Source organism: Arvicanthis niloticus, chromosome 8 (genome assembly GCF_011762505.2).
Source record: "Arvicanthis niloticus isolate mArvNil1 chromosome 8, mArvNil1.pat.X, whole genome shotgun sequence".
Taxonomy (NCBI): domain Eukaryota; kingdom Metazoa; phylum Chordata; class Mammalia; order Rodentia; family Muridae; genus Arvicanthis; species Arvicanthis niloticus.
In genome coordinates this window covers 79916334-79940446 of record NC_047665.1, presented here as the reverse complement: position 1 = coordinate 79940446, position 24113 = coordinate 79916334, and the positions used below count along the sequence as shown (strand labels likewise).

At 43.6% G+C, this 24113-nt stretch overlaps 1 protein-coding gene across 9 annotated transcripts in view; it reads right to left on the bottom strand.

Moving 5' to 3' along the window:
• Nucleotides 1-21741: 21741 nt before the first annotated feature.
• The window catches only part of Ntm (neurotrimin), a 940612-nt gene continuing 938240 nt past the window's right edge, over nucleotides 21742-24113 (bottom strand). For all 9 annotated transcript variants that reach the window (XM_034510278.2, XM_034510280.2, XM_076939688.1 and 6 more), the window contains one exon: nucleotides 21742-23530. In XM_034510278.2, the coding sequence (XP_034366169.1) occupies nucleotides 23430-23530 (101 nt within the window). In that variant the 3' untranslated portion in view covers nucleotides 21742-23429. The remainder of the gene's footprint in view (nucleotides 23531-24113) is intronic.

The following is a 24113-nucleotide window of genomic DNA, read 5'->3' as shown; positions in this document are numbered from 1 at the left end:
GCTTGAGTGCAGTCCCAGTGATCCTAGGGCCCTGTGAGTTTCGTAGCAAGAATATTGCTGTCTCGGCTCCTAAGTGCCTTCAATGTGGGCTCTCTGATCACAGATCCCTGGGTTGCTTGCTTATAGCTTTCTGTTCATGTATCAACTCAGAACATGACTTTTTCTTTTTAAAAATATTTACTTATTTATTTATGCATACGAATCCACTATAGCTTCAGGCACACCAGAAGAGGATATCAGATCCCATTACAGACAGTTGTGAGCTACTATGTGGTTGCTGGGACTTGAACTCAGGATATCTGGATGAGCAGTCAGTGCTCTTAACTGCTGAGCCATCTCTCCAGCCCCTAGACCATGATGTATAATGGTCTTCTAATGTGAATTTCTTGATGATGCTGGTGACCAGTGTTCTAGGATGATGATGTACTGTGCCATTTTCACTGATGTTCCCTATGTTAATGTTTCCTACGTGTGGCAAGGCTTGACTTCTGACTGACGTTTCTGTAAGAAAGATGAAGTGGCCCTGACTGACCTAGAAAGATGGTGAAACAATGAACATGTGTTTTGGGTGTAAAACAAGTACTCTGTCCTGAGGCATGCTGACCATGTGGGAGTGAGGAGGGAAAGGACTCAAGTCAGCAGCTGGTGGGCACTAAAATCTCTCTGCTGCAGTGCCATCTGCAAACTGAGGACCTAGCATCACCAACATGATGCTTTCAGGCCTGGGGGACAAGAACAAGGGTTTCAGAAGAGGCAAACTGTCATCTTAGAAGCCTATGGTACCTGAGCTCCCCTCTGATGACTATGCAGTAAGATGATGTCTCTCCCCAGCTCCATCCGGTCCTTGATGTTGAGAATCATTCCATATATATATACAAAATGATTTGAGACTATTGATGTTAGGTATTTGATTAAAGCAGTTCTCAACCCATGGTCGTGAAACCTCTGCTGGTCTAACAGCCTTTTCACAGGGATCACGTATCAGAGATCCTGCATATTAGATATGTATATTATGATTCATACAGTAGCATTATTACAGTTATGAAGTAGTGACCAAATAATTCTCTGGTTGGGGATCACTACAAGATGATGAGCTATATTAAATGGTTACAGGATTGGGAAAGTTGAGGACCACTGCTGAGACACAGGGGGTAGCTCAGAGTACTGGTCTTGCAGCTATGAGGCCACGGGCATGAGATCTTGGCTCCCATGCCATCAACTCTCTATTTAGCTGGGAGTTTCACAAACCATGTGAATTTCATAGGAATCAATCAGGATTGTGTGGTTGGGGACTTCACGATTAGTAGAGCATAGCTGGATAGCCTGCATCCAAAGAGGTCACAGTATTCACAGTGGCACTGATTTGGCCTCAGTCACCATGACAATAGTGTGATTGCTTTCAGCTTGTCAATGCAGACATGACTTGCTGGTATCAGGGTACATTTAATTGCTGAGTGCCATGTACAGAGTGAACTCCTAAAAGAAGCTTCAACCAGTGTTTCCTCTTCAAAACACAATGCTGGATGCCTGCTGGGAGGGGCTAGGATGTTCCCAGAAGCCAATCAGAACTGAGCTTTTGTTCCTTCTCCTCATTCTGCATAGTTCTACACAACTTGATTTAAGGCCTTTCTATCATATCCTTTTATTGTTGTTTTTGAGACAGGTCTTTACCATGTAGCACAAGCTGGACTGAAACACACAGTCTTCCTGCCTCATCCTACTAAGTACTAGGAATATAGTCATGGGCCACCATGCCCAACACTGTCATTTCTGTTTCTGACCTCCAGTCTAGTTCCCTAGTCCTAACTCTGAACATCATGGATTTCTCGTCTATTCACCTTTCTCAGTCTTTACTCACTTTTGCCTGATTACACTGCTTCATTTTAAACAGCTCCATTTTGATGTTCTTTCCCATAGGAGGCATTTTCCAGCACCAGGAACCCATTAGGTCCTCAAGATTTATTTAATTTTTTAATATTTATTTATTTATCTATCAATTCCCATGGTGGTTTTCTTATATGACAATTATTATTGCTTATCAGAGACCACACACTGCTCACAAAGTACTTTAAACTCAGACTCTCCTTGACTTGAGATGGGGGTTACACATTATAAATTGAAAAATATTCTAAAGCAGAAATGCGTTTAATCCATGGACTATTGACATCATGGCTTAGCGACCACTGGCTTGGTACAGTACTGCCTGTTTTCTCCTATCATTCTGTGGCCGACTAGAAGCTATGATTCTCTGTTGCTGCTTAGAATATCATACCATATATCGCTAATGCAGAATTTAAAGTATGCTTTCTATTGGTTGCATTCTGTTTTCATACTATTGTGAAAAAGAAAACTCCACAGGAAAGCTCTAGCTAGAATTACTTGTTAATTCTAGTAAACCCCTGTGTCACGGTTGCTCCCATATGATCAGAAAGTGAACTTGCTTCCCGTAGAAGTGCAACTGTTGTGAAGACTGGCAAGAGCTGCTTGTATACCACTCATGCTTTTAGAATATATAATGATAATGGGTGCTTACAGAATATGGGACGAAAGGACTGAGTAACAGACTGGTAGTTTTTTATAACTTTTACCCTTGTAACATCAAGTGGTGATGGGTCAGACTCCAGTCAATGTATTTGCTACCAGTGACTATTCAGCCCCTGTCCCTTCAGCTAGTGAATAACTGACACAGGAGATATGGGAGAGGTGCCCACTTTGTTCTCACCTCTGGAAGGCAGGGCTGATGGCTTTCAACTCTTTGGCACAATTCCTAACTGGATTTTCCTTGTTTTAAATCTGTGTTCCTCTGCCTTGCATGTAAGCGCCCACTGGCCTCTATTTGTCCAGCATCATATGAAGATCTGGCAAGAGGGATTTGTCTCAGATAGGAGAAAGGAAGCATCTTCATACTATCAGGGCTATTCGAGTCTCCCAGGAGCCTCCAGGATACTAGAACATCGATATTCACGGGGACAGTGCTAAGTGGTCATTGTTCTGGCCCTGTGCTAGCCAGAGACAGGGAGCTGATCTAAATGGCCTCTGATAGCCCCCTCTGGTCAGTCTACTCTAAAATGTGGAACAACCCACTCTGTTATCTTACATGTGTAAGAAACACTGAGTGATCAAATTGAGCCCCAAGCCTCCCATGGGCAAGGGACTATTAATAGACATTCATTAAATGCCAAAAGCACACAGACTTTGTACGAAAACAAAGAATTAGATAAAGTCTTTTCTGGAACATAGGCTTTTCCAGGGAGCACAGAAACCAAATTTATTGACTTGATGGGGGAAAAAAATTACAGGTAAAGAGCACAAATGTAATCAAGGTTCTGACCCCTTTGAAAGAATTTCTTACATATTTCTTTTATATGCCACGCTTTATATATAGTGTGTGACATTCACCATCTTGAAAGGATTTGTAAGCTGTTGCCCCCAGACCTTTACAGACAGGAAAATTACATCGGGCCATTTCATATGACCTTCCTGAGCTGTGGTTTTTTATTTCTTATTTATTTTTTCATTTTTTAAAGTAGACAGGAGTAGTTAACAGGAAAGGACAAATGGGACATCACCCACCTGTGCCAGGTGTGTACTTCTAGTGGGATCCCCTGTGCCATCCTAGGAACTACTCAGATATTGAAATGGTTCTGTATGTCCCTTGACAGTCCTTGTCCTATATAGATATCCTAGCTACCTCCTGCTTACCTCCTTATCATGGTCAGGGGTTTTCAAGTTGCAAGAACCATACACCAAAAAGATGCTTAGAGATTGGGGGTGGAAGTTAACACAAACTGTTCAGGAATAGAGAGACTCAGGATAGCAGCAGTAGGAAAGGGCTACTGTCCTCCAGCCCAAGGGTCAAAATCACAAGAATCTGTCTATGTCTGTGGCTTTGGTAGGTCAACTACACCAAGCTAAGACCTTTTTTAGAAGGACATGGCCCCTATGAATAATTTTAACCTAGTGGAAAGTGGTCCAGGAACTGGAGACCACGAGCTCTCTTTTCTATCCATTTTGATTTCCTACCAGTGTTCTCTATGCAAGTAGGTTCCAGCCTGGAGCTTGGTAAAAAGGAGCCTAGCAGAAGTTGACAGTCACCAGGCAGTCTTCTGGTACAAAGTGGAATGAAGCAAGATGGGGGTGGTGTGTGATTTTTACCAGGCAGAAAGGAAGACACTCAGTGGGATACAACCAACTCTTAGTACAGCAAGGCTTCCTGGTATTAGTATTCTGTCTAAACTCCACCTCCACAGTTACCTGGCAACAGCCAGGTATGCTCCTCCCCACAGTTACCTGGTAACCGCCAGGTAGGGCTGGTCCACTATAAAAGGGGCTGCTTGCCCCCTCCTCTCTCTCTTAGTCTCTTACTCTCTTACTCTTATCCTCTTACCCTCTTGTCTCTCTGCCCCCTCCCCCCTCTTCCTTTCTCTCAACGTGGTCATGGCTGGCCTCTGCTTCTCTCTCTCTCTCTCTCTCTCTCTCTCTCTCTCTCTCTCTCTCTCTCGTAGAGTGAAAAATTATAAAGGCCATTTTATGAAATATGTAGACTTTTTCCTTTAACCTTAGACCTAGACAGAAGTGCAGATTCCAGAACGAGGAACTGAATGTAAGATTTTTACCACCCCAGGACACATTCCAGGTGAAGGACACTCTGCCCTGAATCAAGCCTCAAACAATAGGCCCACCTATGGGTGGGAGAGGCCCAAGGCAGGAAGACACATTCCTGACTACAGATAAAGATGCTGCCACCTAGATGCGGCTATAGCCGGAAAAAGTAAAGATGGTTAATCTGAAATGGCAGGATAGGACACAATGACATGGTAAAAACCACATTTTTGAGAAAAATGAGTGTGCAGAGTGATTTTCACATGACTCTAGATCATTTGGGCTGGATTCCTCTGAAATGTTCCACTGTTCTTGGTTACCCCTCCCTCCCTTGGTCTTCCCAGTGCTATGTTCAAAATTTGTAAAACAACCAATCATGTGTAGCTGCCCGAAAGTGCAACCAATCATGTGTAGCCGCTCAAAAGTGCAACCAATCATATGTAACCATGCCAAAATTTCCCAATCTCCCCAACCCCTACCCATAAATATCCCAAGTTTCCTGGGTTCTGAGTCGGAACCTCTATCTCCTTCGTGAGCTATGTTCCGGCCCGAGGGCCCTCATCATTAAACCTCCTCTGCAATTGCATCAAGAAGGTCTCTCGTGTGTCCTTGGGTTCGTGCAGGTCCGGACTTGGGTGAGGGTCCCCTTTTGGGGGTCTCTCTCTCTCTCTCTCTCTCTCTGCCTCTACTACCCTCCTGGCTCCCCTCCCCATGCCTCAATAAACTCTATTCTATACTATACTGGTGTGTGATTGGTCCCTCCCGGGAAGAGATGCCTCTTCATGGGCCAGCTGAGACATCCCCTTCCCTATACCTCTCCAAACATCCACAGAACATACTCTCTTTATCTCTTTATCTTTTTATAAACACTTCATTGGTGCCAAGACTTGGATACAAAAACTTCGGGAATCGCTGTGCTGCCGGATGTTGCAGACCAACGCCTTGTGGCCTGCCTCTACTGCTGCTGCAACTGCCTCTACACCAAGTGGACTCCATCGTTACCTGTCATCACCGACCAACACCGACCGAGTAAATTTCCACCGCTGCTGCAGACTAACTTTTGCTGCGGCCCACCACGTGGTACTCTGCCACGTGGGTTAGACAGCCAGACAGGCCCACACAGACCTCGAAGTTCCATTTTCCTGATACCAGACTGCATAAGCCTGCAAACACATACTGGCATATTGATTGGTAAGGAGATTCCAATTGGTGGGAGGGACCCTAGATGCCCAGATAAGGCCTGGTCAGCCTTCCCTGGGCTGAGAGGTGTTGGCATTTGTCTACCCCAGTCCCTATGACTGGCCTCCTAGCTAAGCTACTACTTAGGACATTGGCCGCTGGCTGACTTTGCCCCCCTCGAAACCAGTTTACAGTCTCCCTCCCTGCTCTGAGCTCTTGCAGCTGCCGGAAATCCTGGTACCAGGTTAAACTGCTTTTGGTGATCTCCAGGAGTTCGACTAGGACCCCAGGTAATCTCGTGATGACCTGATTATCTAGGCAGTTGCCTGATTTCTTACTGCCTTTCTATCAGGACGCCGATAGGAATAGCTCGGTAACACACCCCCCCACCCGTCACCCAATGGGCGCTACATGGTCTTTGGCCGCACCCCCAGACACCCCACTGGATTGTCTCTTTAAAAACCTCAGATCTCTAAAATTAACGCCTGATTTGAGGCCTTCCAAATTGATACATCTCTGCAATAAAGTCTGGATTTGGTATCCTCTAGATAATGGTTTAAAATGACCACCTAATGGCACGCTAGACCCAGTCATTTTAAAGGGTCTTCATACATACTGCCAGCAGTCTGGTAAATAGAAAAAATTCCCTATATCCAAGCATTCGTCTACTTTCGCTCTAATCCCTCCATGTGTTCTGCCTGTTCCCCAATGATCAGAGTAACCATCCACATGGTCCCAGGAAAGATTTATTGAGCTCAGAGCTAACCCTGCCCTTCCCTGACCCTCGTTCTAGAACTCCCCTTGGGTGAGACACTTTCCCTCTCCTCTTGAGACAGTTTCTTTCTCACAGCAGAGTACCCCAGGCCAGGCCTGGACAGACTGTTCTCTCTTTCTCAGGAGCACTGGCTCCAAGCTCTAGTCCCTAGTGTGTTTCCCCCAGGGGTCAGTCTGCCGCCTGCTGATGTAGGCCTCTCCCCCTCCTCTGTTATTTGTGGCCAACTATGACCATTTAGTTCAGCCAGTTTGCCTGAAGCAGCAGGTTCCAGAACCTGGCTTGCTCTCTTCCCCTCTGGTCCTTAGCTCTGCTCTGGGTCTACTCCTTACATTCTGCCAGGGACCCTCTCTAAGACTTGTTTCCCCACATGCACAACCACCCACACAAAAGGCTTGGCTGCCAGCACAGTTGAGGGAGTCTCTCTCTCTCTCTCTCTCTCTCTCTCTCTCTCTCTCTCTCTGCCTGGGACCTGTAAAGTGAGTGTTAGTGGTGCCTTCTGCCACAGGAGCAGCTAACATGAAAGTTGCTGTGATATGCTTTTCCTTGCCCACTTCAGACTCTAGCTGCCAAAGACACTGGGCAGTGACTTCCGGCTGCTAGTAGGAAGTTCCACCCCACCCCACACCACCCCTGCCACAGTGGACCTGACCTGCAGCACCTGTGGCCCACAACCCCGACCCACCAGCCTTATGATCCTATGCTACTGTTGCCAGCTTTCTTATTCTGGTCCTAGCCAAATGTTTCTTTGCTAATACGAGAATGTGCTTTTCTCTACCTACGTAACCTGCCATAGTTACTCAAGATGCTTTCCTATCCTGTCTTAATAGATTTTTACTACTGCTATTAAATTCTATTCAGTTACAACCAATCCTTATGGCTCTCAATCTTGTCAGAAGTCTGCTAATAATATATTTAAGTTTATGGCCGACAGAATTCCCAAAGTCTGTAACAGTTAACCCAAGATGGTTTCAGAAGACTTGGACACCTAGAAGATACAGCCTGGATTGTATGTAATGATACAGTCACTAACAAACGCAGTGAACTAAACTGGATGCTCTGAGTCAAATGACTTGTCTAAACTAAGGTAAGTCATTTCTCATGTCACACGTATCCATTCCACAGAAAAAAAGCCCTGCGTCTTTTGCGCTTGTAAACCAAGCTGACTTCGCCCAAGAGACTATGGAGACCACAGGAACTGTTGGCTAGTGGACTCTGTCATTTTTTAAAATAATATGTAACTGGTAAATTATTGTTTACTCTTTCTCAGACTTCTGACTACATTGACAGTTAGGATTTCACAGATATTATCTGTTACCTCATTACCTAAACTCAGTTGCCATCAATTAAATGCTTCATATTTCCTCTTCTTGCTATGCCACTGTCCTAATATTATGAGTTCCTATAAACTAGCCTACCTCTAATAAAACATTCCACTATAAGATCCAACAGAGGTTCATCTTAAAGACTGCTTGTGTTGTTAACTCATGCTGTTATCTCTTTTGTAAACTTATAAGCTACAGGAAACCCACTCAGATCTATCTTTCATGGACCAAATAGACACCATCTGGATAAGTATATCTGCCTAAAGTTCCCACTTACCTATTCCAATGGGTGGGATCCCTCTGGGTTTCAAATGTACAACTTAGAAAATTTTTCTTTCCCCCAAATATACTTAATCTTATTCCCTACATCTTGTCAAGTCCAGGCACATCCAGAACAGCTCCAGAGAAGCAACCTCCAGATGTTCTATCTCCTGTCACATACACAGCTGCTTCTACTGGACCTGTTCCTTCTGACCTATCCTCAGATGGCTCCATAAACCCTGGACAGCAGGAAACAGTCAACTCTCCTAAGACTGAACAAACATCCCCCATACCCATTCTTCTAGGGTCCCCCTAGAGACACATCACCCCCAACGCCAGCAGGAAGTAGCCAGATATCACGATGACCCTATTCCTGCTTCACTGTCACCTCTTTCTAATTTTTCTTTTTTAATTAAACCAAAATCGGGGAATGTTAGTATTCTGTCTAAACTCCACCTCCACAGTTACCTGGCAACAGCCAGGTATGCTCCTCCCCACAGTTACCTGGCAACCGCCAGGTAGGCCTGGTCCACTATAAAAAGGGCTGCTTGCCCCCTCCTTTCTCTCTTAGTCTCTTACTCTCTTGCTCTTATCCTCTTACCCTCTTGCCTCTCTGTCCCCTCCCCCTCCTCTTCCTCTCTCTCCATGTGGTCATGGCCAGCCTCTACTTCTCTATCTCTCTCTCTCTCTCTCTCTCTCTCTCTCTCTCTCTCTCTCTCTCTCTCTCTCTCTCTCTCTCCCTCTCCCTCCCTCCCTCTACTACCCTCCTGGCTCCCCTCCCCATGCCCTCAATAAACTCTATTCTGTACTATACCAGTGTGTGGCTGGTCCCTCACGGGAAGAGATGCCTCTTCAGGGGCCCACTGAAACATCCCCTTCCCCATACCTCTCCACACATCCACAGAACATACTCTCTTTATCTCTTTATCTTTTTCTAAGCACTTCACCTGGTCTTCTGCATTACTGGATTCTTTCCTGGCCTGTGCTTGCCCCATAGCTATAAAGGATCTGTTTGACCTCTGCTTGTTCAAGTACTATGTCTGAGAACAAAAGCTTTGTCCCCCCTCTGGATTCATCTCCATTATAGATCGCTCTCCTTCCTTCAGTACTTTCCACAGGGAAAGGGTGACATGTTTGTCTGCAGAGGTCGTCAGGAGTAGACGTCTCCTCTTAGGATGGTAAGTTGTCAACTAAAGGACAGCTGCTAAGATAGGTTTCTACCTAGTGTTTGCAGTTATATCTTCCAGCAGCCAGCTGTGTGCACTGGCCTGGCATATTCCTTCTCTAGTCTTTCTGCTAACCAGTGCTGTAAGTAGCCAAAATTTGAGCATCACTGACTCTCACTGTCTCTGACACTGTCTTCTCTTTAGAAAAGAGCCTAATTGCTCTGTTCGTTTTCATGTAGAAATGCCTTTTGAGTGGCTTTCCCTGCTGACAGTCCACCTTCTTGCTGTCTGGCTCTCATCTTTTTCTTTCCTGCTCCATTGCTTTTGGATACTTCTGTGGCCTTTCCATCTGTGGCCAAAACCTTCTGTTCTCTCACCATCCTGAGAATGTGTGCAGCACCATTGGGCACATTGTCACATTCTGTTGTCTTTTAAAATAAGTCTACCTTTGAGCTGTTAGTGCAGTAAGCAGAAAGGTACCTACAGACAAAAGGAGAGACCCTGAAAAGACTCGCAAGTCTCTTAGCATACCCATCATGCTGATGAGCAGGCTGTGAAGCTCCCTAAAGGAACTTGTGCTGCTGGTTGGTTGTTTTGTATACCTATGGTTCAAATCAAAGAATGCTGGATCTTGGGCTTACTTCTCGTATCTAACAAGATCTGCAGATCCCCTAAACAGAGGCAAGCTATTTCCTCTGCTGCTTTTTTGGACTTGGGGAGAACAATCAGGTAGAAATGTATGGCTGCTGTCCATAAAAAGACACACCTAATTTCAACAGATGATGGTGGTACTGGTACAGAAGATATGTTCAGGATGTTCTTATACCTTAAGATACAAAGATACAAAGAACAGCTGCTGGCCCTGGTAGTTGCCATACTCCCTAACCACCACTGACTGGAAAATGTATGCCTCATTGAAGTATGATTGTCTGTTGCCCATTGCCTTTTCCATAAAGGAACTATAACCTGGGCAGAAGCAGCTGAAAGCTGAGGGAGCTCTCATGTCAATCAATTTCAGGATAAGCAAGTGCTATTTTTTCTCTGCCAGGCACCTCCCTGAGACTGCCTTTGCTTAGCAACAACCTCTGTTTTTCACAGCAGCTTCTCCTCAAGCCTTAGCAGTGACTCTAGACCTTCCAGAGGGTTGGAAGCCTCGTGGAGTTAGGTGGAATTGAGGGAAAAACCTCCCAAAGGATGGAAACTCTTGGGGTTTCTTCAGCCTCAAGCATTAAGGCTGGATTTAAGGATTGGGCCACTAATGCTGTTTAACATAAGGGGCTGGTACCCACATTGTATCATTGGGTCTTAGGGACCTGATATTGCTCAGGAGAGCAAGGATAACCACAGATGTATTCAGGATATAAATCTAGCCCTAGTACCATCAGTATCATCAAGATGTCTCAGGAAATTCATTTTCCTAGAGTAGGGAATCTTTGAATGTGCTCTCAGGACACTGGAAGATAAAAAGCAGGCAGGGTACAATTCTCTGCAATATATAAACTCTGAGGTTTAGTTCCCTAGAGATCAGCACGGTAGTCTTCAGAATTTTCCAAAGCTTAAGGTTTTCCAAATCCTCTCAGTTAGCCTGGCATATCAGGTTCACAGGCAGTGCCTAGGCTTAGATGGTGAGTTAATCTCAGCATCTCTGTTATTATGAGAGCTTCAGGGACCAAGCATAAGCCATGTTATCTCTGCAGACTATGGTTCCTATGTTGCATTCCTACCATACACCAGGGGTAATACAGAGGGAACCCCTATAAATGTGCACTGAGCTTCACTTGGTCCGATAAGGTCGAGGCAGAAAATTCAGTCAACACCAGTGTATACTGTATTATTCAACCTTCCAGACATTGCAGCAAATTTGGGATGTGTGTGCTTGTGTGGCACCTGTGAAAATTCATGATGGTGAGCTGTACATACACATACATTCTATGTATGCTCCACTGATTGTTCTCTTCCTTGGTCTTTATCTCCTAGAGTGGCATGGGATGCCTGTTAACATTTTGTCTAAGCTCTGCCTCACAGTTACCTGGCAACACCCAGGTGTGCCTGACTCACTATAAAGAGGGCTGCTTGCTCCCTCCTCTCTCTCTTGCACTTCCCTTTTTACTTCCACTGTCCTCTCACGGGTTCCACCCTCTCTCTCCATTCCCCTCCCCACTCTCTCCATGTGCTCATGGCTGGCCTGGCCGCTATTTCTCTGCTCCTCTTCTCTTTCTCCCTCTCTCCCTCTCCCTCTCCCTCTCCCTCTCCCTCTCCCTCTCCTCCCTCTCCCTCTCCTCCCTCTCCCTCTCCTCCCTCTCCCCCTCCCCCTCTCCCTCTCCCTCTCCCTCTCCCTCTCCCTCTCCCTCCCCCTCCCCCTCCCCCTCCCCCTCCCCCTCCCCCTCCCCCTCCCCCTCCCCCTCCCCCTCCCTCTCCCCCTCCCTTTCTCTGTCTCTACTACCCTCTTAACTCCCCTCCTCATATCCTGAATAAACTCTTTTCTATACTATACCATCATATGGCTGGTCCCTTAGGGGGAAGGGACCCCTGCTGAAGCACCTTCTTCCCCCATACCTGACTACACTGCCACCAAAACATATCCCCTCTCTTCTAATCTTTTTATAAACACAACACCACCTAACAGTGAGATATAGTCTGGGGGCAGATTTGTTACAGCTTAGGACAATACCTCCAGGATTTCCCAAGATTCTTGAAGTGGCCTCCCTTAGGCTAATGCATGACTTTGAACCTTTTTGGAAAGCCCAGAGAATGTGCAGTGAGAAATACAATTAAGAAGAAGTGGACAGTGGATGTCACACTCCTCCACAGTTCTGGAGAATCTTATATCAGATTGAATGAGAAGAGATATGTTAAAGTACATAATAAACTGTAAAGACACAGAAAGATGTAAAATTGAATACAATTATTAGGGTACAATAATACAAGCAGATAGTCACCTCTTACTGGCGGTGAAGCTGAAAAACCCCTGAATGTCCAATTCCAAGTCACCCATGCATGTAATAAATGAAGTACTTACATCAAGGCCAGTGACTTATCTACCTGGTAGGACATTTTTATTTCTCTAACATGAGGAAACATTGAACTGTGTTAGAAGAACATGACTCACAAAAGAATAATAAGGAGGACAAAAATTAGGAATATCTAGTTTTATCAGAGTGATGAAAGATGGAATAAATTGGACACCTAAAAATATCTCACAAAAGAGTTGGCAACACATATATTATTGTCCAAATATAATTATCAGCAGATGTTAAGTAAAAAAAACAAAAGCATAACCTATCTAAATGTAACTCACCCTACTGTCTTTTTGTTACATAAGTTAAAATAAAGTTAATTGCAATGTCCAGGATGATGATCACATAAATTGTTGTTAGCTTGCTACTCACATTTCCATTATATTCAGTACACTGAGGTTGTGTTATTCTTAGACATAAGGCCTAAATCGGAAGTGTCCAAAGTGGCTCCCATGATCTATCTCCATGTATTCACTCAAGAACTACTATGACTTGGCAACTCAAAGAATTACCAGTGGTAAAGTGTGGGGAAATTGCTGCCAGTTAAACCATGGCATCCCAGTGATGACAAGACATATCTCAAGCTTGGAAACTATTAAGGTATCCTCAGCTCAGGCCTTTCCAAGACCAAGTTCTCAGCATAACAGAGGTTTATTTACCCCAGAGGAAAAAAGGGCAGGGGATAAGAGAAACAGGCAGGAGATAGAGGACAAGAGAGAAAGGTAAGGGGACCAAGAAGAGGGGCCATGGATACTTGGCTGGGAGGGACAAAGGACTGCCTGTGGATAGAGAGGAGACCAATATGGCCCATAGGAAAATGTCCCTTTATGAAGGTAAAGGGGGAGGAGCCTTAGGATGAGGCATTTAATTGTAATTGGGTATGTTAATTAGGTGAGCCAAGAGGGCCTTTGATTGCTGAACTTCAGTACTTTGATAGCTGGACTGTGGTTGTCAAACTCAGAAGGAAGACAGGGTCAAACAAAGAAATAGATAATGGTGGCCAGCAAGTTTTAACAAAGCAAAGTGAATCTGGGAGGAGGGCAAGGCCTCCGAGTCCCTTCACTGAGTTCACAGCTAGAGATTTGCGTATGCACTTATAGCCAACTTTCTTCATATGTAAATTAGGATTAGAGAAGCAGCTCTCCCCAAAGGAGTTGTCAGTTTCAATTTATCAAAGACAGTGGGCCATAGAGGATGGGGCTTGTTTTGTTTATTTCGTTCAGTTTTAATACCACCACAACATTGTTCTATGGATACCGTTTAGGAACAGTGATGCCAGGAAATTGTGGAATAGGTAGGAGCTAGTGTAGATGGTGATTGCATTAAGGAGGTAGTGACGTCTAAGAGAATGGAGTATATAATATATAGATGGGAACTGATGGCTGTTTCTGATGGATTATGTGCACACAATGCAGAAGATGTCAAGGATGAATTGAATGTTTGTTTATGAAGACAAAGAAAACTAGAAGAATTGCATGTTCTCTTTGGAGTTTACATTGTCTTATTCTCTTGTGCTAAGAGTTGAACCTAAGGCCTTATATCTAAGCATGTAGGTACACTAGGAGTGCATGCACTCCTTAATCCTGGGTTTATCTACTTAGATCACAAGAAAAACTTGTTTTAAGAGCACACAGCCCTACATCGAAGATGCTCATTGAATAGGTATCTCCTCCAGTGATTCCGAATTCCTATACTCAGTTATAAGGTTAGCCTAAAATTGGACTTCAGGTGATTTTTACATAAAAGGAGTCCATTGGTACATTACTGTGTTTTTTAAGATAAATAGTAATGATACTGGTTTGAATTCCATCATATGTTAGAAATTTCCCTGACCACAAAAGAGGCAATAGACTGTTGAGATTCATGGGGAGGTAAAAGTCAGAGAAAAACATTTGCCTAAATTGGTTATGTTTCCTACTTCTGGGCCTCTGTGTTGTGGTTGCAAAGTCATTAGATCCACAATGTACTGGTACAGTTAACTTATCTTCACCCTCGGTGGGCCAGTGCAGGTCCCACCAGAAATCTTTTCCAGCTGGCTTCCTAGATGGGCTTCCTGTGTGGCAGGTGTTCATAACAGAACATGCACACATAGCACATTCATTCTCTGTATGTGCCATAATTCTATTATTGATTTCCCCTCTGCTAAGTTGGAAACTTCTTGAGAGCAGGAAGTGTTTTTCTATTTTGCTCACCGTTTAATCATCAGCATCTAAAACAGTGACTGGATATCCTGGGGCCTCGGTAAATAATGGGGAGTGAATAAGTGTGGTTTCACATCAGGTCCCAAGTATAATTCATTTCCCCCTCATGAGTGGAGATTCTTGAATCCTTAATTTCTCCAGTGGTTTCTGGTGACCCTGAGGAACAAATGCACCATAAAGAAGATAAAATGATTCAGACAAATATTTTCACTGAAAAAAGAAAACCTTCCTTACCTAGACCCAAATGTTGGCAACAACAACAAAAAACAATGTATTGAATGCCTTTTTTAAACTCTCGGCAGAGTTCTGATGTTTCAAAATCATGTTTTAACATCCTGGTGTATGAGTAGTTTGAAGACAGAATTTTCATAAGCCTTTCATACTAGAAAGCAGTGGTCATTGAGTAATGGGAATTTAACAGGACCCAGGCTTGTCCCTCAAGGGACACTTGACACTCTTGATTATAAGAATTGTTGGTAATTGGTCTATCTATGTGGCTAAACTGGATTATACATCAGTTGGTAAATTTGCATGAGTGGGCCAAATATTTGGGTATCCCAACTCTGTGCTTTTGTAAATCTTACTAAAGTTAAGGAAAATGGACACTCTCAGGGGCAGTCCAACCAGCTAGCCTCCTTCCAAGTGGTGGTCACACTCTTTGAATGCACCCTGTAAATGAGTCATACAGCAGACCAACTGCTTCTCAAATGTATTTTTAGACATGACACAACTTACCTTATTAGTGCACAGGGAGGCTATGCTGGTGGAAGGAGATGCAGAGAAGGTAGGTCATGTAGGGAAATGTGTAGAATGAGAGACATTGCTGAGCTGGGTTCCTGAGCTACTGAGCTAGAAAGACTTCCTCGTTTGACAGTTCAGGCCACGCCGCAATCTTGCTAAGTGTGTACATTCTATTCACCAAGGCTGGGGATTCTCGGAGGCTCCCTCTACCAGTTGCTGTGAATTCTATCTCGCGAATTCCTACTAAACAATATTTCATAACAGGGAATGTTGAGATCCTAATACAAATCCTGCTAGGACTTCAGCATTTGGAGCCATGGTCCTTCCATTATCTAAGTGAAAAAGGACAGGGACTAGTGGCAGTGGAGGCAGAGAGTACCTGCAGGATTTGTGAAAAAGCAGCATTGATGTCCCTGCCAGGGGTGGCAACAAGCTTGTAATGAATTTACTGTCCTTGTGCTGTTGTTGTTTGGGTGGGCAATTACTTCTGACTAGTGAATTACACTGTGGAATATTGATTTTCTTGTTCAGAACGAAGGCTAGGCGTATAGTTTGCCTGACCCTCTTACATGCATGCTGTGCCAGCACTGGCTTAGCAGATAAGGATTGCTTCCCACTGGGAGAGGGAGTAGAACCTATCCAGAGTCCAAGTTTAAAAAAAAAAAAAAAAAAAAAAAAAAAAAAAAAAAACACTAATGAAAAAGATAAAGTCACTACTCCTCCCACCGCCCCGCCACACACACACACCCTGTCCTGTGGCTCCAACATTTGAGAGTGTGGGATGAGCTATGTTTTATTAAATCAAATGCGTGTCTTAATAGACATGAGGAAAACTGTGTTGATTCGATTTCTGTTGGCGCCATGTGGGTTATGATCTGTTTGGATGACAGGAAGGTCCAGTAGTTATCATGAACAAAGCCCCAAATACATTTGTTTTAATCAAAACTTGTGTAATTGTCAGATGTAGAATCATTACTAAGAGGAGCCAGTCAGCAAAAAAGGAGCTTGAAGGTCAAAGTCTAGGCAATAGAATGAGAGCTGCAGGCTTGATTTCTCGGTACTTAGATTCTAGTCCACACCGAGCTTTGGGGGCAATTTGGAAGGACATACTGTTTGCTTCATAGTATTCACATATCAAAATATATTGAGTGATTTTTTAAAAAAAAATTCTATATTTGGGAAATTTGAGTAATCCATGAGACCTGTCCAGGGTAAAATTTCACAGTAAGGCTCTCTCTCTCTCTCTCTCTCTCTCTCTCTCTCTCTCTCTCTCTCTCTCTTTCTGGGTAGAGGTGATGCATATGTGTTTGTGGGTACACTCATCCATGCAGGCACATGGAACAAAAGGTTGACATGAGCATGCTTTTCCTTAATTGGTTCTCCAACTGTTTTCTTTTAGAGAATGGGTCTCTCGCTGAGCCTTGAGTTCACTGTCTCAGACTTCAGCTAAGCTGGTTGGGTAGTGTGTCTCTGGAATTACTCTGTGTCCACTTCAATCCCTAGTGCTGAGGTTATGGATGCTCCTGGCTAGGTCAGGATCCCCCTGCTTGCCCCCCAACCCCTAGGTTTTCCTGGAGACTAAAATTCAGGTTTTCACCTGTACTTCAAACATGGAGCCAGCTCCCCAGCAGCAAGCAGTAAGGGCTCTTAACTTGAGGACCTGTGGGTGAGTCTGAAGTAGCCCATAAATCGGCCTGAGGCTAGACAATGTACTCCGTGTATTTTCTTGTGTGGATACTTCGTTTCCTTCTCTTTGGATTCTAAAAGAGCAGACACATATCCAAAGGTATGCAAGACACTAATTATTATGTCACGATGCAGCAAAAAGGGCAGGTCAACGTGAGCAGATCACTGTCACACGCCTCACAAAGCCAATGCCCACAGAGGTGTAGATCTGGTTTCAAGTGGGGACTTTTATGATTCAGGGAAATAGGTGTCAAGTGTGGAAGGACACAGAAAGTGGCCTGGGGATTTCTGCTGCCAGAAGATAACTTTTGGTTATGTGTTTTGCTTACATTTAGAATTGAACCAGCAATATGCAAACAGCAATGTGTCCGGTGCAAACAAATGTAAGCTAGGCCTTTGAACACAACAGTTGTCCCAGTGATATATGACCTACTATTCCATATATGAGGGATGGGAATAAAAGGTGTCACATCTTGGAAGAATTAAGTAATTAAGTAACTACAGTTTCTGTGTCTCTGTGTCTCTATGTCTCTGTGTTTCTATGTCTGTCTCTCTGTCTCTCTTTCACACACACACACACACACACATACACACACACACACACACACACACACACACACACACACAGCATGAGCATTAATTAAGAATATTTCTTATCCCAGAGCCTTTCTTCTTTCCTCCCTGGTCTAAGGAATCCTGAAGTCTGTTTGTCTTGTGCCATGTACAGGGTAGATTTGTAATAACATCTTTTGCTGTTTTAGAAAAAGCTTCTCTCTATTATTAGGCAATGCTCCTTTCTGAGTAGTGCAGGATTTGTCTCCCAACTTCTTAAGGAGCCAGTTCAAACATCTGCAGAATAGCTACTATGATTCTATGTTTTCCATTCTGAGAAGCCATCCTAGAGGCAAAGACAATGCATTTGTTGTAGAATTTGTCCAGACTTGCACCCTCCATTTGCATAGTTTTAAAGGGCTGCTTTCCAGAATTTTGTCTTACAGAAATCTTACAAAAATCCAAAGTCATTTAATATTGCATTTTAAAGTTAGACAAGATCTTCCATAACAACATCTTATATAAAAGATGAAAAAAGGGAACCCAATAAACTAGTGATGTATCTGGATAGTAGCCTAGCTCTACACATTAGCAACTCAATATTATATTCAAAATGCAGCATCAATATTCAGGAATTCTGAAATTAAAAAGTCACTGGAACAGCATAAATGCTATGGCTACTCTAGGAAATTTTAATAAAATATATGATAGATGCATAGAAATGTGAATATTTGTTTAAAAGACATTAACAACCTTCAAAACATAGAGATGAACTCATATTTTCACCATATGGCAGAAGAAATTATTCAAGTTATTTGCCGGCTTGCATGGAAATAAAGTCAATATTCAAAAACTAAGGCCAAATCATGTCACCTTCATAAAGGTTGCTGTACCAGAATGCATCAGACATAAATCAGAAGGGCTGATCTTAACTTGAGCTCAGAAACTAAGGGGTCTTGCCTACCAAGGTTCCATTCACAGGATGCAGGGCATGAAGCCGGACTCATACAGCTGTAGGAGATGAATGCAGAGACTTGGAGAGTCCTCATTCACTAATCATGAGGACATTAATTTGCATGTATTGCCTTACAAGAGGATGAAGTCAAGTGCTCATGGAGATAATGTTTAAATTAAGAATAGAGAAAAGGAAGATCTAACACTTTGAGTGGCTTGATTGGATAGCCAAGGGATAACAGGAAACACTAACCACACAATCAAATACCAATGAACAAGGTCTGAGTCAAATCAGCTCTGGAATTTGGCTTAGAATGTTCAAATCTGTAAGTTGAAAAGAGATGGTCCTTATTTCCTTTATCAGACACCACTGATGCCAATTGTTTTAAGCTGATTGTCTGCTGCAGTCAAATGACAGACACATTCGGCCAGCAGTTCTTACCACCCTGCACTGTGGTTTGCATGAGAAGAGATGGCTGGTTCCTTACAACCCTCCCTTTTCAAATACTGTTCTCTTTCTGTCACAAGTTATTTGCGTTATTTGTGTCACAAGTTAGCTTATTTGTATTAACAATTGTAATACCAGCAAATTCTCCATATTTTGCTGAACTCACACTCTACACTTGTTAGTCAAACATAGTAGGTGCTTGTGATTGATGTGAGTGCTACCGTGGTCCCATCAAAACTCAAAGTCCAGGAAGTAGAACATAAAAACGAGAGAGGCCTGTGGAATGTCCTAACGCTTGGGCAGATTTGGGTGCTATTTCATCTGCTCACTCGTCTGTTGTTTGAGGAACAATAACTGGCATTCAGCAGTACCAGGCACAGCATACAATGCGACCACTACCGCACCACTGCTTATGGACACTGCCTGGAATTGGGACAGTCTCCTGATCTGAGGGAAGACCTCATATTAACAAGTGTTTGCCATGCTTGGAAGTAGATATTCAGGCTCACTGGGGTAGAGTATATGTGTAGGAGACTCATTTACAAGGGCTGGAAAGACGTTGCACATTTGTGTGTCTGGATGAGAGCAGCTGTTCTGTTGAAGGATGGACAATATTCTATAGGAATAGTTGGTGAAAATGTTTAGGTTTTGTTCCTCTACAGCTGTCCTCTCTGCACCCTTAGAGGCTGCCATGGCATAGTAATTTGCTTTTCCCTGATTACAGTTTCCCAATGGGACACCCTAGTGTTGAAGTGGATGGAGTGGTTCTTAAACACGATGGCAACTTTCTCTGAGTCACACGTAGGCCAATATACTTGAACTTATATTCTATTTGGTATGAAGAAAAAACTCACCATGGGTTCTATTCTGGGTAATTGTTTCCACACATTTTAATAAGCACTCTACCACATTCTTGTTTCCAGCAAAGGAAGGCCTTAGGGTTGTCCCAATCAGCTCCTCTCGGCTCCTGATAAATTCTAAATTTACAAGAAGGCTTAGGGAAGAAAATGCCATCCACTGTGAATTTCCTAAGCAATTTTGGGCTCATGGGTCTGTTGACCAGAGGAGAAGAAACTTTCACTTCTAAGACATCTCAGGGAGATCTCCTGCCTGGAAAACCCATCAGTCGTGAGTAAATGGTCCTCCAAGAACATTCTCCTTCATAACCTGATCACCAAAATACCCACAGGCAAAAGGAACATGAGTTGACAGTGGTAGGCTTGAGCTGTACTCATCAGTGACAGCTGACAGTGCTGGCCTTGGCTGGCATTAACGCAGGGCATGGTGGGCATAGGTTGGCATGAGCCATGATTAGTAACAAGAGTATTAGTAATGTCAGATAGTAGTATTAAGGTGGCTATTCAAAGGTACCTAGTAGTTGCATGTTTGAAAGAGAAAGCTATTCAAGCAGAGGCTGGCAGCTGTCTTGTCTCATTCAAGTTAGGGGAGTGTGTCTTTGCACATCTCTTTAGGGGAGATGTCTGGCTTCTGCTTTAGAAACAAGAAAGCCACCTGTGCTTTCTCTCCTTGATTCTAGTGAGCTGTGATCTGTAAGCCAAATCTCCAAGTGTGGACAGAGCTGTAGGAGGGACAGAAAAACCCCACTTAGCACTTTCATATTTTTTTGCCTCCCATAATTAAGAAAGTACTGGTTTTATTTCTTGGAGCAGTTTTACACTTAGAAAAAAATTGAACGCACTGTGTTAACAGAAAGCAATGGGTCTGTGTCTCTGGGCCCACCCCCAAAGTACTTCCATATATAAATAAATAGCTACAGGCTCCCAGAATAAGATCCCTATGCTTTCTTGGTTGCAGAAGGACACTGTTTTGAAAATAACTCCCACTTTCTTTACCTACTGCCTACTGCTGCTGATAAATCTTTCTCTCCCTTTAATTCCTGCCCTGCCTTTTCACCTATACTTTTCATGCTAAGAAAATGCAAGGCCCCTTACTTCCAGTGGTTCTGGGTCAGGGGGATGGGTAAGATCAATGCAAACCAAGTCTATGAGACTTAGGCAGACTATTTATTCCACATGCTGTTGAGTTGTCTGGTACCTGGAGTTACCTACCAGTGGAGGGTGTAGTTAGGCCACAGTGGAGCAAAGAGACATAAAGTGAGTAGTCCCAAGTCAACATTGCTAGTGGGAGCTGGAAATGCTAGCATTCTTGTTAAATTTCCTGACTCTCTCGGGCCAAGCTAAACCCTGAAATCACAAGGACAGTAATTCCTGATGGGTCAGCCAGATACCTTGTTCCCAACTCACAAGCAATCTTCTGTGTTTCATTTCTAGAATCAACCTTGGAATTATTTGAATCCCATTCTATTAAAATCTTACTTTTCTCTTAATTTATGGTTATAAGTGAAATTTGGGTGTCAGTGTTGGTGGTAGCAGAGATGGAAGGCAGTCTGTTCTCAGAACATTAATTTGTAAGATTTGGGGTTATTTAATACACACCATGATAAATGTCTCTCTTCTTTTAACTCCTGCCTTGTCTTTTCATGCATACTTAACAAGAGTTTACACATTGGAATTAACTGTCATGAATAACTTGACCATTTGACCCACAAAGAAACCGAAGGAAGAACATCAGAATAGTAATAGCGTCCGACAAGACTCTCTGAAGGTACTGAAGGCAAGGTTCTCACAAAATGTTGGCTCTCCTTGCATCCACAGGGAGAATGGAGGTAGTTCAAACTCCACTGTCTTATTAGCAGAACACTTGCCAAGGCAAGCTCCTGTGCATCTCAGGAACGTTGCAACACCCCCCAGCCCCATCCTTCAGCCAGCCAGGCAGATTCACCTCCCCGCCATTACCAAATAAGGTATCACACCAGGTGAAGAGGGACATGGAACACTTTTTAATGTCAAGTCAGAGACAACCCATCCCTCCCCTATCCCCCAATCCCAGTTTCCCTCATCACATCCAGGACCCCTCCCCGAGGCCTCTCTGGTCCCCAGACTTCAGGGGAGGAAAAAAATGGTTACCTAAAAACTGCATTTTTCTTCTCTTTCATACACACTCACACGAAGGTGAAAAATTAAATAAAATAAACCAAGAGGATTAAGTTCTCCAGTAGTCACAAAGGCATCAGGGATTCCCACAATGGGCTAAAGCAAGTGATTACTGTTGGTTTAGTTGTTTCAGTTGCTTGCTGTCCGTTAATGCCCCAAGGTGTGATGGAGAAGCCAAGCAGGCGGCCTCCTCCTCAGAGAGCCACACCTGGAAAGATGCTGCGCCTGGTATTAGTCATTGTTTCTGTTGTCCTTTCTGCTTTGTAGAAATGTCTCTGACATGTAAATAACCCAAGGAAAAAAAAAAAAAAAGGAAGGAGCTGATTACACAATTACCGGTAAACTCTATCATCTTTTAGAAGATCAACACACAGCTAACGCCATATACAGCATGCAGTAATGTCTGAGAAGGACCCTGCTGAGAAAAAAAATGGCTAGAACTCTAACAAAAAAAATATATGTATATATATATACTGTATAATATATGTCATCAAAAGAAGCATAGCCAACAAACCAAGATAGAGTGCAGACCAACCTTTCGTGTCTAAGTATTGTATAGATAGCATAATACTGTCTGCAAGAGATGAGGAGGAGTCTGTAACGCTGGTGGAGGTGTTTGTTAAATCACATGTGTTTCTGGTGGATTTGCCAAATCCTCACCAGGTGGCTGGTGCCTGGTGTAGGGTCCACCAGTTGTAAACTTAGGTAAGAAGTATACACTATTTGCTTTTAATACTTAATAAACACACTTCCCTTCACCCTTGCCTGTGTATTTTTAGTTTTGTCTCTTGTTTTTGCCCTAAGTTCTAGACTCATATCAGAAAATATAATTAATAAAATGAATAATGAATCAGAATCCCTTATTATCCATGATGTCCATGTGGTCAAATGAAAAAAAACCAAAGCTTAAAGGTATCTTTTGTGACTGTTGCTTGTGGGGTTATGGTGCTGTCGGGCTGTCTTCTTTCTTTCTTTCTTTCTTTCTTTCTTTCCTTTTTCTTTTGTTTTTTTTCTTCAGATTCCACACTTCATGACACACGCCACCGTCACGCAGCCCACGAAAGGGCCCTCCGTGGCACATCTAGGCCCCTCTTTCTCACTCTGTGCTTGTGTCTATAAACCGATGAAATTTGGGATGGCCGACTCCAGAATGTTCCTTGGTGGGGCACTTTAGTGGGCAGAGTGGCTGTGCCCTTGCCCACCCTGGCAACAGAGAGGTCACACAGTGCAACTTGTGGGTGGGCCCAAGCTAGGTGTGCCTTCTTCCCATTTGGGAAAAGAAAGAAAACTCAGCGGTACCGAAATATCTGCAAGGCAATTTTCAAATTTCCTTTTTAAAACATTTTTTCCCCTTTACCACAATATGCTTTGTCCCCCTCCCTTGAATTTCTGTCTCATTGGCTGTGATTCTCTGAATTTCATTTGATTCTGACTTGTTGCTTCATTTTGCAGTGCTGTTGTATTGAGATGCGGTGGCAGCAGCTCTCCCCAGCAGGGAAGGGGCACTCACATCAAAATTTGAGGAGCAGGTGTAAGACCAGAAGAGGGAGGAGCCAAATGCAGCCTGCCCTCCTAGACGTCCCATTGTTGACCTCACTGACAGCACCCGGGCCTGTGGAGAGAACACACATGTCATGAGCTACGTGCTCCAAGACAGTGAAAGCTCCTGACCAGTCACTTGGTCTGGCTTTACTTCTGCTGAGGCTTTCCTCAAACAAACTTCTGGGCTAGTTTGGCTCTTGGGTCCAAGGACTTCCATGAAAGAGGAAATAGTGATTATTGAATGGTACATAAGGTCAGAAATCAGATGCATTAGACACATAATGAACAGGGATGAGGCCTCTGATTGGACCTGCTCTGATCTGCTCTGGTACATTGAATTTTTCAGAGCTATTTAGAACTGGTAACCATGTTCAGTCCCTGTCCTCACCTGAACACTGCCAATACCTGATTGCCCAGCTCATTAGCTCAGCACTGGTGCCACTTCTGGTTAAATCAGACAACGTTCAACCAGGTTTCTTGATTGCACATGGGGTTATCCTGTCCAGTCCTGGAATTTCGGATCTAGCTACTACCAACAAAACTGTATTTCTTGGCCCTTTGAGGTCAGCAGCTGTCCAACTTTATGTTAGCCTGGGTCACAAGAGTCGTACAGCTTCTTGGCAATGTTAAAGCTTCATGCTGAAAAGCCCCCA